This window comes from Podarcis gaigeae (genome assembly GCF_964106915.1).
Source record: "Podarcis gaigeae genome assembly, chromosome: 6".
Lineage (NCBI taxonomy): Eukaryota > Metazoa > Chordata > Lepidosauria > Squamata > Lacertidae > Podarcis > Podarcis gaigeae.
The window spans coordinates 40,090,011-40,102,990 of record NC_139682.1 but is presented as its reverse complement, the minus strand read 5'-3'; the positions used below and the strand labels follow the sequence as shown (position 1 = coordinate 40,102,990).

Sequence of the window (12,980 nt, the reverse complement as noted above, 5' to 3'; positions counted from 1 at the left end):
TTTCCTGTCCATTACAGTAGTATCCAGAAACATCAATCACAGATAAAGGCTCTCTTGTACAGATTGTCATTTTTAAAAAACCATAATAAAATGCTAGTAGGTTTCAAATATCAGCAGGTTGACGCAGGTACCGCAGGAACATAGGAAAAAGGCAAGACTACAAGAATCCCCAGGATGGAAAATACTTTCTCACCCACCCTTCCCATTTATTGAAGGCATTGCAGCAGCAGAGGGAGTGAAGGAGGACCATTAATCTTACAAATATATCTGGAAAACCTCTTTCCCTTCAGGAGCAAACACTCAAATTGTATGTGCTTACTGCTCTATTCTCCACACAAAACTGCTCCCTCTCAGGGAAGTGTGATGGAACAAGGTGCAAAAGGGGAAATGGATTGACACTTCACATTAGCAGCTCACACTATGTGTTCCTTATGTAAACCCAATCCTTGTCTCTTTAGTACCCTCAGAACAAGAAATATAGAATGCATGCAACACATTTCTCTATGCGCCCCCACACTTTTAAACTTCCATTATAAAATGTCAAAGACAAAATAACATTGAATTGCTGCTTTATTCTGTGATTCAAGCAATCCTTTTCACAGCCAGTTTTAGCATTGATTTTCTTGGGAGATGTTTTCTGGTAGATGCAGTACATTTAACACCAATTTTTAGTTTGTAGGGAAGACAATGACTATTATTACTGAAGGGGGAGAGAGGAAATATTGGTGGCTGGTGCACAATCCTTGGGTTCCCATAATCCCCACTTCTGATCCTACCATAACCCTATTGCTTGTTTTCTGTGCTTCGGTATCTCTTTTGTAAAACAAGGTTAAGAGAGTTTTCACACTTCACAATGGCCGTTAGAATAAGCACATGAAATTGAGGTGCTGGTATGGTGAGGGAGGTATACATGTAGCAAAATAAGTAAGACATCTGAAGAAAGGATGTAGTTTACAGCTAACTGCTATCACTTGTTAAAAATATCAAGCCACTATGGAGTCCTTCATCTTCAAAGTGCTTGGCAGAAATACTTTGTTAATCTGCACAAAATCCGTGAGACTTATGAAAATATTATTTATAACCTTGCCTGTAATCAGTGCCATGCTGCTTTTTATCAACGTGCTGTTCTTTCTCCCTTTTTAATCATCAACAGTAGCACTGTGGTGCTCCCGATTTCCTTCCCCTCCCCCAGTGCATTCTGGGAATATCTCTCCTCAAGCTGAATGCCTGCATCAGCTTTGATGTTGCTTTTTCAAAAATGAGCTGAGTGATTGGGATTCCTGAGAGAGGGTTAAGGATATGAGACATATGACAGAAGGTATTTCCATACAGCCTCGAAAGCGTAACACTCTTGCTTTGCCAGCAAGGCAGGAAGACCTAGATTGGGTTGCACATTAACCTATTATGTTTTTCTCTTGACAGCTGCTTCTTACTGGTAAATACCAAGGTAGGAGATAGCGTTCATAGTTGTGCAGTTGTGGGTTAGCGTTAGGGTGGGGAGAGGGAGCACCGTTAAGATTCCTCTGGTATAGAGTAACACATTCTTTCATCAGAGAAGTTGGCAGTACAGAAACAGCACTGTGATTTTAGGCTGCCTTTTGGTTCCTGGTATAGGACTTCTAATGTATTGTACCTGGGCCAGAAGTGCTATCGTCTTAAGGTGGCATTGTATTTATTTCAAAATGTTAACTTGGTTTGTATGCACAGGCATACAATGGCTTTTCAGTGGAAATACTTGTCGTTGATGGTCAAAACAAATTGGACTGATGCTGCAGATGATGGAATTAAAACAAGCGGCTTATAGCCCAATGCTGTGAGTGCCCACATCAGCACTAGTTCACATAGAGGCTTACCTGTATACTTACCTGTTGACTGTAGCATGCAGGAGGTAGGCCCTCAGGCACAGTGACTTATATGCTGGAAAGCTGGTGCAGCAGTTTGTCATTAAGTCGCTTGTAATTGCTCAGAGGTGGGAGTGCAACTTGAATAGGACAAAAGTGGCTGGTGCTACCAATTTTCAAGGTAGGATGTAGCATTATGAATCATTAATTTTTCTTTCCTTCTTACCCCTTTCCCCCATTACTGTGATAGTTTTGCCCTTTAAAATGGTGAGTTTAACACTGCTTATTTTAACTTCACAGTTAGTACGCATTACACTGAAATAAAAATATTTGAAGCCAATATGAAGTAATAAATAAATGTGAAAATGTCACATTGACAGCTAGGCACTTTGGTATTTAAATAACTTTTTATGATAATGTGCTGATTCCACTGCCTAAGACCCCATCACACACCAGACACAGGGTTGGAGGGCAGGGTGCATATTGGATTGGGTGAAGGTAGACAGTGTTCTCGAAACTACCAACATGAATTTGATGAAACTGTGGGAGGCAGTGGAAGATAGGAGTGCCTGGCGTGCTCTGGTCCATGGGGTCACAAAGAGTCAGACACGACTAAACAACAACAACAACTACTACTACTACTACAACAACATCCTTCAGCCCATGAAGTTGGTTTTCCACCAACATGCCATAGCTGGTTGACAGTCAATGTGAAGTGTAAGAAAACTCTGGCTAAAGCAATTAGAGATTTGAATAAGAATCCGTCAGAGGAATCCATGGACCTAAATTGGAATACAAGAGTCTGCTCCAAAACAAGAAAGCTGGATATTCGATAACCCCATGGCAGGAATTGGGACTAGCAGAAATGGAACAGAGGGAAAACAAACTCTGGGACTTGGTGGCCCAGGGTTTAAATGAAGCGAGACCATCACAAAAGCCTCAATTCCTGCCTGGACAATCATATATACCAGTAGCATAGAATGATTTATCCACCTACCTGAATGGCAACCAGTCTCCCGTAATGAGAGAAAGGTCCTTATGTCCTTTCTGAAATCAAATAAAGCTCCTGGATCTCTATATTCCTATGTAAGGAATACATAGAATAGTGGGTGCCTATCCTGGCTGGCTTATTTACCACCATAAACAACATAGGCCAAATGCCCTCGGATGGCATTAGTATTCTTTTCCCAGTTTATAAGAAAGGCAGTAGGAATGACCTGCAAAACTATCTGCCAGTTAGCTTGTTATACAACTCCTCAAAGCTATATGAGCAGTATCGCCTTCAAAAATTTATCCGACTGGTTGCAGAGTAGCAACATTATTCATGAAGTACAAGTGGGATTCAGAGAAGGGCACAGTCCCATTGATCAGTGTTTTACTCTGAACCATATTATAAGGAAATATACTAAGAACATTAAGAATAATCTTTATGTAGCCTTTATTGATCTTTCTGCTGCATTCGACTTTGTTAATCAATACAGAGTGTGGGAGAAATTTCAAATTGCCAACATCAACTGCAGATTTCTGCTATTGATCCAAGAACTATGCAGAAATGAGGGTCAGAGTAGTTTTTAAATGATGGTATGACTGATGCTTTTTAAAACATCACGAGGAATGCAAGGTTGCATTCTTACCCCAAATTAATGATTTGGTGCCATATTTAGCCAATGCAGACTCTCCCCTCCAATAATTAGGAACAGAAATATCTCAATTTTGATGTATGCAGATGATTTGGCGCTCCTCTCTCCTTCCAGATTGGGCTCAAAAATCTCTTGGAGGTGTTTGGCACATACTGTTAACAGGAAAGTCTGTCTATAAAATACTCTAAGACAATGATTATGATTTTTGGCAAACACAGTCCTAGGTATAAATGGTGCTTATAGAACAAACGTAGTCTATTAGACACCTGGGTATACTCATTAGTGAAACCCTCTCTTGGAAGGTTTCATATGGAAGCAGTGAAAGTCAAAGTACAGAAAACCATAGGGGCATTGATAAAGTTCTGTTACACGACGCTATGCTCTTTACCATCAGGAATTTCAGCAGCACTTTGTACAGAGTCCAGGTGGCCAACACTTGAGGCAAGAGCGGACTGCGCTCAGTTAAAGTATATTTTAAAAATTGCTACTATGCCTATTGAGTGTTTTCCTGCTCTGTGCTATATGGAGTTGCATGATAATCAGCTCTGGAAAGCAGCTCGTTAAGATGTTTAGACTATTATTATTTTCCAGAACTGAGCTTTGCTTTGACCTTGATTAAGTGTCTATTAAAGGATTGGCTCTTCTAGAAAGAGTCCAAAAGGGACCTACAACTAATTAGAGACACCAAATTTCCCCATTGTTGTCCACTCTTGAGAGCAGAGCTTTTTAGAGCTAGTTATCTGACCAAGCTCTCACCAGCTGCAGTAAGAAATGCCTTTATTGAGCTGTATTTCTCAGTGATGCCCACTGAAGTCTTAGATGGATGCTACAACAAGATCCCATACGCAGACAGACTTCATATTTGTGGTCAGCCACAGGTGAAAGACATCACTCATTATCTGTTAACCTTTGTTCATACATGCATGGTTTCTTTTGAGTGACAATAATAGGTTTGTAACAAATAGAGTGGGCCTCCATGTGTTGCTTAATACAAATTTGTCATGGCCTTTGCATTGAACAATAAACCTATCAGCTGCATTGTTTCATGCCTGTAGCTGCATTTAACCAATCTCCAAATCCTAGTTTGGAGGATCAGGAGTATGTAGCAGTAGGTTTGGGCTTGCTTGTTCCCTTCTTCCTTTCCTCTGCACAGAAGGGGAAATGATTAGATCAGTCCACTTCTAATGAGTGGTGAAACATAGTTTGCCATTACGTCCAAATGCTGCATACTATAATTTTCTAAACGCCAATATTAATATGGGATTGAACTGTTAGTTCTAATCATTGGGCTGCATATTGGACCTTATTTTATTTTATTTTGTAATCTGCATATAGCTATCTAATAGTTTAGGGCTCAGAGTCTCATCTTCAGGTTTAAATTGGCTCCAGGCAGGCAATCTGTCATGTCTTATTATCAAGTGGTTATTTATTTTAATGGGGCCTTGACTGACAGCAGGGAGCAAACCACTGAACTGTGAACATGCTTGCAAGGAAAGGTTTCTCTAATGACACTGTGCTTTGGCATTGTGTTCCTCCACTTTTTAGGAGAGTGTGGGTTGGTTTGACTGCTCATTTAAATCCTAAATTTATTTGCAGTTGTATTAGTTTTGTGCTATACAATGCTCTTAATTTTAAGGCTTCTTGAGAATTTATGGACAATCTGTTTTCTGGATTTTTCCCCCCTATTAAATCAGCATTGGTAATACTTGATATTAATTTTTCCTCCCTTCCTCCCCCTTTCCCCCCATTACGTTGATTTTTGAAAGCTTTGCCCTTTAAAGTGGGGAATTTAACACTGCTTATTTTAACTGCACAGAGTTGTAATCCGTAACACTGTAATGAGCTAGGACACTGAAATAAAAACATTTGAAGTTAAAATGAAGTAAGAAGTAAATGTGAAAATGTCACAATGATAGCTAGACATTTCCCCTGAAAATAAAGACCTTTCCCTGATAATGTGCTGCTTAAGGGGCCTAAGAGTTGTCCTTTGAATTTTTCAAGTTTCTGTTGCAGAATAATTCAGCATATAACACACACTGGGTTGGAGGGTGAGAGGTACATGTTGGATTGGGTGCAGGTGTCCCTCTGCCCTGCCCACTTTTGCCTGCTAAGCATACTTCCTGCCAGCTGCCACCAGGGCAGAGCTTCTCCTGCATGCCAAATGTGTGGGAAGGCAAAAGTACTACTGCAGGATTCTCACTGGCGTAGCCAGTGGGGCATTCCAGAGGCAGAGAAAATGGGTGGGTTACCAGTTTGGTATCTGCTGGAACCCAAACCAGTCCCATGGCTATAGTTTCTTTAAGGGAGAACACAGGGTCTCATGTCTTATTAAGGTTCCTGACTAACCCAAGGAGAGCAACAAACACAGAGATGAAGCAAGGAAAGGAGCTCTAGCTGATGTTGTAGCAAACCATCCAAGGGAAGTTCTCGTGAGACTGTTAACCTGGATAGGCTGAATTGGCTTCAAATAGTCAGAATGAGGAAAGACCCTTGGAAACGGAGCACATGGAACAATATAGTCCCTTGGGGACAAACACTTTAAAGTATTGTGTTACTTAAGGAGAGGAGCTATCTGAGGCAATAGATGGATTTGATTCCAGCCACTGCCAGGCATGGAATTCCTATGTTTCCCACCACAAAATGGACAGGATATTCATAGGGAGCAGGGCTGAGGGCCATGAGCCAATCAAATGAGGTACCCTAAGTCCCAAGCATATTTGTAACTTCAGTACGTAGTGCAAAGCTGAAGGGATCTATTAAAGGCTATCAGTGATTGCTAGCCATGATGGCAGTTCTGTGCCACTGCAGTTGTAGAAGAAGAAGAGTTTGGATTTGATATCCCGCTTTATCACTACCCTAAGGAGTCTCAAAGCGGCTAACATTCTCCTTTCCCTTCCTCCCCCACAACAAACACTCTGTGAGGTGAATGGGGCTGAGAGACTTCAAAGAAGTGTGACTGGCCTAAGGTCACCCAGCAGTTGATGTTCAAAGTCACGAACCCGGTTCACCAGATTATGAGACTACCACTCTTAACCACTACACCACACCGGAAGTTTGCTTCTGAATGCCAGTTTCTGGAAATTGCAGTAGGGATGAGTGCTCTTCCACTTTCACCCTTAAAAATTCTATAGATCTCATGTCTCTATATGGCGCCAGAAATGGATAAAGTCCTTGGGTTTTTTGAATGGCTTGTTTTAAATGTTCTCTTCAGTAGGCTGAGCCCCACACAGATTCTTCTGCCAGCACTACCCCAGATTTGCAGTACAATCTGATTGCTAGTCCAAAAGGTATTGTTTTAAAATCCATAAGATGACAAAGAGACAGGCTATGGTATCATTCAGAGAGGTTAGGCCAGAGCTATGAATGATACTTGTGTTGGCTGATACTACTTTTCATTTGATGCACAACCACAATGATAATTACAGTGGTACCTCGGATTAAGTACTTAATTCGTTCTGGAGGTCTGTTCTTAACCTGAAACTGTTCTTAACCTGAAGCACCACTTTAGCTAATGGGGCCTCCTGCTGCCGCCGCACCACCGGAGCACGATTTCTGTTCTCATCTTGAAGGAAAGTTCTTAGCCTGAAGCACTATTTCTGGGTTAGCGGAGTCTGTAACCTGAAGCGTATGTAACCTGAGGTACCACTGTATTTGTGAAAGCTCCTTCATTCTACTGAGCTGCTCTGTGTTAGGTTGTGTGTGCTTTTGTGAAGGGTCACGGTTATTTAGCTCTTATTTAGTTATTGCATGGGAACCATGATGCTCTTTGTCACACAGGGGGTATCTTGGTCCGTTCCAGTCTCTTGGTCCATAGTCCTCCTGTGTCCTAGACATAGATGCTGATCCTTGGCTTCTTTTTGCTCCAACAGAAGTTGAAGGAGTATCTGGAAGGGCGGAACCTCATCACCAAGCTTCAGGCAAAACATGACCTCCTTCAGAAGACTCTGGGAGAAAGTAAGTCTGGGAATCACTTGTCATTGTGTCAGCCCATCCTTCGTAATTACTGAATTAGGCAGCTGACTGAGCATAACAGACTTGGATTATCAATGCTAAGTGGACAAAGTCATGTTTTATGAATTTATTATTCAATCCCTACTGCACTGCTTAAGTAATGATGAAAGGGAAGTGCTTAATGAGCCAATAATGTGCATCATCTATTTGTTTAACTGAAGCATATGCCTATTTCCTCTCCCCCCCCCCCCCCCGCTTTCCCTATCGATTATAACAATCCCACAGAATCAAATTGGGGTAATCCTAGTAATTACTTTGTTTCTCCTAGCATGCAAATATTCTTATCGTTTAAGGAAATTTTTTCCCCCCATGGACTTGCTTGCCTTTCATCTCTGTGTGGACTCTTTTAAGAAATCCAGGATAAAAGAGGTATTCCTAGGTAGATCTGGAGGTAACCATTCTACCAGTGCAAAGCCTGTTGTAACTTCATTAAACTACTTGGACCACCAGCAGCTGGAGCTGGAATGATTAGTTGTCTATGACACTGACGTTGAACCAAGGTGCCACCAGAAGTTTATGTATCTGACTGCCCATGAAAAACCCATCTGTCCAGCTTCTGGGGAAGGGCAAGGCAAGGCAATCCTAGACTTGATAGAATTATCTGTTCATATCACAACAAAGACCAGCTCCGGCTTTCATTATAGCTGTCTTTGTTGATCTGTTTCCCATTTACAGGATTCAGGTCTTTGGGGAAAGGAGCTAAATCAGAGGGTTTGTTCTGAACTGTAATACGTTATAAAAGTCTTTTTGCAAACACTTCCTTTCATTCTTGCGAAATCTGCTCTGAGCCATATGGCTGAATGCCTCTGGCCCAGAATTAGCTGCTTTGAGTACAGCATCGTATTGGTACAATGAATACAGTGACATGACATTTTTTATTTCTTCAAATCATCTACGTGTGCCTATGAACATGAATGTGAATAGTTTGGAAAGTGCTTTGCATTCTGAATCCACAAATTTGTTGGATAAAGCTGTTTGTTATTTTTAAATCGACTCTGATCCATAGGAAGTGAAATGAAGCAATGGACACATTTTCCAGGTTTTCTGGCACAAGAAACTATTTGTCTATCAAAAAAGTAGAACAAGGCATGCCATTTCCTGGGAGTATTTTCTCCCTCTGAGTGTCTGAATATAATGCTCATGCTGCTCCTGTGATGAATCACATTCCTGGGTCATAGCTGACTTCTGCATTCCAGCGTATGGCTCTTCTTAACCTGCCTGACCCGCCAAACTGACTCCTGCAGAGGAAAAAGACAGAAAGCTAAATGTCTTTCTTTTTTGGCTTTCTAATGTCAGAGAGCCCCTTTTGCTTCTATAATGCTGTTGTGGATTGGGTTGAAATGTGGTTGCAAAGGTCTTTGTCCCTGAGTTTGAGCCATTAAAACAACAACAACATGGGTGCAATTGTATTGCAGAACAAGGAACTTAGAAAAATGTATTTCCTTGCAACCTCAAATCAGAACACTATAAACTGAAGCAATTTTAGATCCCAATCCTAACCAGTTTATAAATGCTATTGCAGTAGATAGTGGGTGGCTGAAATCATAGAATCATCCTTCTACAACTTTAGCGCTGAGAAAGGTCATTTGACAGTGTGCCTGACTTGCCTAACTTTGGAGCAACTTGATAGGGGTTTGTGTCTTGCCTCACCCCCCACTTCCCTTTAAGGTGACGTTTGGCTTCATTTGCCAGTTATTTTAATCTGAAGATGACAAGTTCCGTTAATAAAAAGTACCAGCAGATCTCTCTATCTGCGAGTAATTATTTCCCTGCCTTCCATCTGCATTTGTCACTGTAATACTATAGCCCTTTGATGCTGCCACAGCCGTGTAATTTATACATATGAATATTCTGTGATGGAAGTAGGACAGATGGTAAGAAACTCTGGTTTGGAATAATGCTGCTATAAATTATGCACCATTCTGGGTAATTGAGGTTTATGTTGGGAGGGAGAAAGTGACTGTTCAAAATGGGTTATTTATTTTCCATGATCAACAATTAGCTTCATTCCCATCACTTCATTTTTAATCTTGAGCTATGAGGCCAAGTCCTTAGTTGATGCAAATCAGCAACATTCCATTGCATAAGGCAACTTAAAAACTGTCTGAGCTCTGATATGTGCCAAATAATTTGTCCTCCTTTTTTTAAACCCTCAGTGTAGTATTTTTAAATATTGCCTGTATCAGCACTAGGCATAGTGGTTTGGGCCCTTTCCTTCCAAGCCATAACAAGGTTGGTGGAAGATTGGTGGTTCTTTTTTTCTTTTTCTTTTTGTATAGAAATATGATTCCAGAAAATATCATTTAAAACCATGACTCCTGGAATAGATGGGATGCTGGCACCTCGTGCTTGCGGGCTAGCAAATTTGTGAATGTTTTCAGTCTCTCCAAGTGGTTTCATAAAACACAATCTCTCTTCACTGCTGATTCCTTCTGGGAAGATGTCGGAGGGAGAAGTGGCGTGGCTCTCCTTTGGCAGTAGCAGTCAACAATTATTGCATCTCTAGAAAACCAATTTCTGAAAACAATGCTTTCCAAAGAGTCTTCAGGCAGCTTGGAGCTGCTTTGTGCATTTCCTGGTCAGCCATGGAGGAGCCTTGCCTGCGGGGACGTGCTCTCTTGATCTCCATAACAACAGAAGCAGCCGAAGAGTGGGGGGGGGGGATGCTCAGTCACACTTCTTTATTTATTTAAGCCCCCCTGTCCCTTTTGCCTCCAAACCAAGGTTGAAATCACACCCATCCTTCCTCCTGTCTGCTACAAGTCTCTCTCTTTTTGAAACATAGCTGTTTTTCTCTTAACAGGTCAAAGGACTGACTGCTCTCTTGCCAGGTAGGTGTGGTTCCAAGCAGCTTTGTTGTTTCAGTATCTTCCACTAACCCAAACAGTCCTTTTCTTGCAAACAAAGCACTTGCCAATCCTCCTTCAAACTGCTACTCATTTTGATGGCATTTCTTATGTTTGTATTTTTTCCTAAAAACAAAAAACAAAAATGCAGCTTCTGGAAATGTAAGCTTCCATATGAAAGCCTTTGAAGAGCCGGTGTGGTGTAGTGGTTAAGAGCGGTGGACTCGTAATCTGGTGAACCGGGTTTAATTCCCCGCTCCTCCACATGCAGCTGCTGGGTGACCTTGGGCCAGTCACACTTCTCTGAAGTCTCTCAGCCCCACTCACCTCACAGAGTGTTTGTTGTGGGGGAGGAAGGGAAAGGAGATTGTTAGCCGCTTTGAGACTCCTTAGGGTAGTGATAAAGCGGGATATCAAATCCAAAATCTTCTTCCCACACAACGACCACAACACAAGAAAGGACTGAGTCACATGCAATGCTAAACTGTGGCTTAGCACTATGTGCATAAGCTAGAATGAGCCCATGGAACCTTGGGCTTGTATGCTCCTCACCCCCACCCCAAGACGACATGTCTGATGTTGGGGAATGGCTTCCATGAATCCTTGCTTCTTGTTATGTATGAACTGGGTGTTGTGGTTTGCAGACACTAGTTAGTTCAAACTCTGGTTAGTTAAAACAAACTAGCTTCATAAATGATGGCTTGAAATTGGCTTATTTTGAAACTTGCCGGACTGTTTTAAACCACTGTCTTTGGTTCGTACGTAACAAGTCACCATTCATAGAAACAGAAAATGAATGTTTCAGAATTCCTTTCCCCTGACTGCACAGAAGGGAGGGGAGAGGAGCGGGGAGACCACAAGCCTTCCCTTGGCCTCACTCGAGCTTGAGTGCATATCACTAAGCCAGTCTTTGCTAACCTGGTGCCCTCCACATATTTTCAGCTGCAACTCTCACCATAATTCCCAGTTTTCAAAGCTTGCTGGCAAAGTTTATTGGATGTTATGGTTTTAAACATTCAGAAGACACCAGGATGGCAGCGACTGCATTCAAACCATGGCTTAGCATTAAGTGTGAACGGACCCAAAATAAGACATGCTATTTAAGTAGAGTTGTTACGACTGTGTTTACCTGGGGCAATTTGGATAAATTGATATAAATTACCGAGAATTCTTACACATGGGTTGTGCTGTCTAACTTGGGTCTAAGGGCAGAAATAGATACTAGATGTCAGGAACTGGCTGGACGCACAGGAATGGTGGGAGGAACCAGCTGGGGAACCACCAAGGGAAAAAGGCTCAGAGCCTGGGGATTGATGGTGGGATGACGATGAGTGGTCAGAAGGAGAAGAGGGAGAAAACTGGGAGGAGGAGGTGTCAGAAGCTGAAGAGGTAACAGGGTTTAGTGAGCTGGGAGAGTCTGTGGCAAAGAAGTCTAGACCCAGAGGCAGAAGCTGAAGCAGGGGAGGAGGGAGGCCAAGAGACAGAGATGAGACCAGAGATGAGGCATGGGTGTCTCTCACTGCGATGAGCTCCCCTCCCCCCCTGGTCTCCAAGAACCAGGAGAGGAATGAAAAGGGAGGAGGATAAGTAAGCTTCACATAGAAGAAATCTCAGATTGCTTGGGGAAAGCCCTGGAGAGGAGAGGACTTACGCAGCTGTGGGGAAGTGGGGACCTCTGTCACAACAACTCCTTCATCGGGGCAAGACCTACTGGAGATGAGTTGCTGTGCTCATTAGGCCTGACATTCCTGTGCAGATCTTGTTTTTGCTATTAAGGAGTTAACTCCACATGCTCAGTGTGATTTACTGCTGGCTCACTCCTGTCACTAAACAACAATGGGGATGCCACCAAAAGTGGAAACTCATGTCAAATTGTCCTCCCAGCCCCATAAAGTTTAGGCAAATCTACACACATTGTGAGATCATCCTTGATGCCTAATGGAACTGGGAAACAATATAAATATCTATATTTCAATGACACGAGGAGAGGGTTTGGTTTTTGCCAATTTGGAAAGGGTGTGCCAATTAGTTAATATGCTGTCATCTCTTTTCTTCTTTTTTCCCCTGGTCTAAACACCTTCCATTTTTCCAGGCTAGAGAAGACATTGTGCTCTGCTGGAACTCCTCTTGTCATGGGGGATAAAAAGCCCTGAAATAAATACCTGAAGAGCTTTTGATTGTTTAATGGGGATGGGGAGGGATCAGTCATGGAAGGGGTTTTCTTTCACTTTGGCCTATTGACCTCATCTGGTCTGACATGGAATTGGATTGCAGCAGTGGAGAAAATAAACGTTTTGTTATAACTGGGCCCGGCATCAATCATGCTATCATAAATGTCACCGTATATGTGGAAATAATAATAGAAAAATATGACTTTTGATGAGGCCTTCTTTGAAACATTGCAGATCTCCAAATTGCCTTTCTGTGTTGGCTTAGAAGTCATGTACATGTGGAGAGAGTGTGAGCGCATACATGAGCCTTTCTAACAAAGGGAGGGTGATTATTCCATATCTGGAGTCATTACTTCATTTTGCATTTCTCATAGTAAAGCAGAGCTGACAGGTCCTAATTAGGGTCTGACAGCTGTAATAATAAAATATTATTCATTGCAGAACAACATTAAATATTGGGGAATCATTTAG

General features: G+C 42.0%; 1 protein-coding gene across 8 annotated transcripts in view; it reads left to right on the top strand.

Moving 5' to 3' along the window:
- Positions 1-12,980, top strand: part of SRGAP2 (SLIT-ROBO Rho GTPase activating protein 2) — a 201,514-nt gene that overhangs the window by 145,985 nt on the left and 42,549 nt on the right. For all 8 annotated transcript variants that reach the window (XM_083745469.1, XM_083745468.1, XM_083745467.1 and 5 more), the window contains 2 exons: positions 7,351-7,435; positions 10,296-10,323. In XM_083745469.1, the coding sequence (XP_083601595.1) occupies positions 7,351-7,435; positions 10,296-10,323 (113 nt within the window). The remainder of the gene's footprint in view (positions 1-7,350; positions 7,436-10,295; positions 10,324-12,980) is intronic.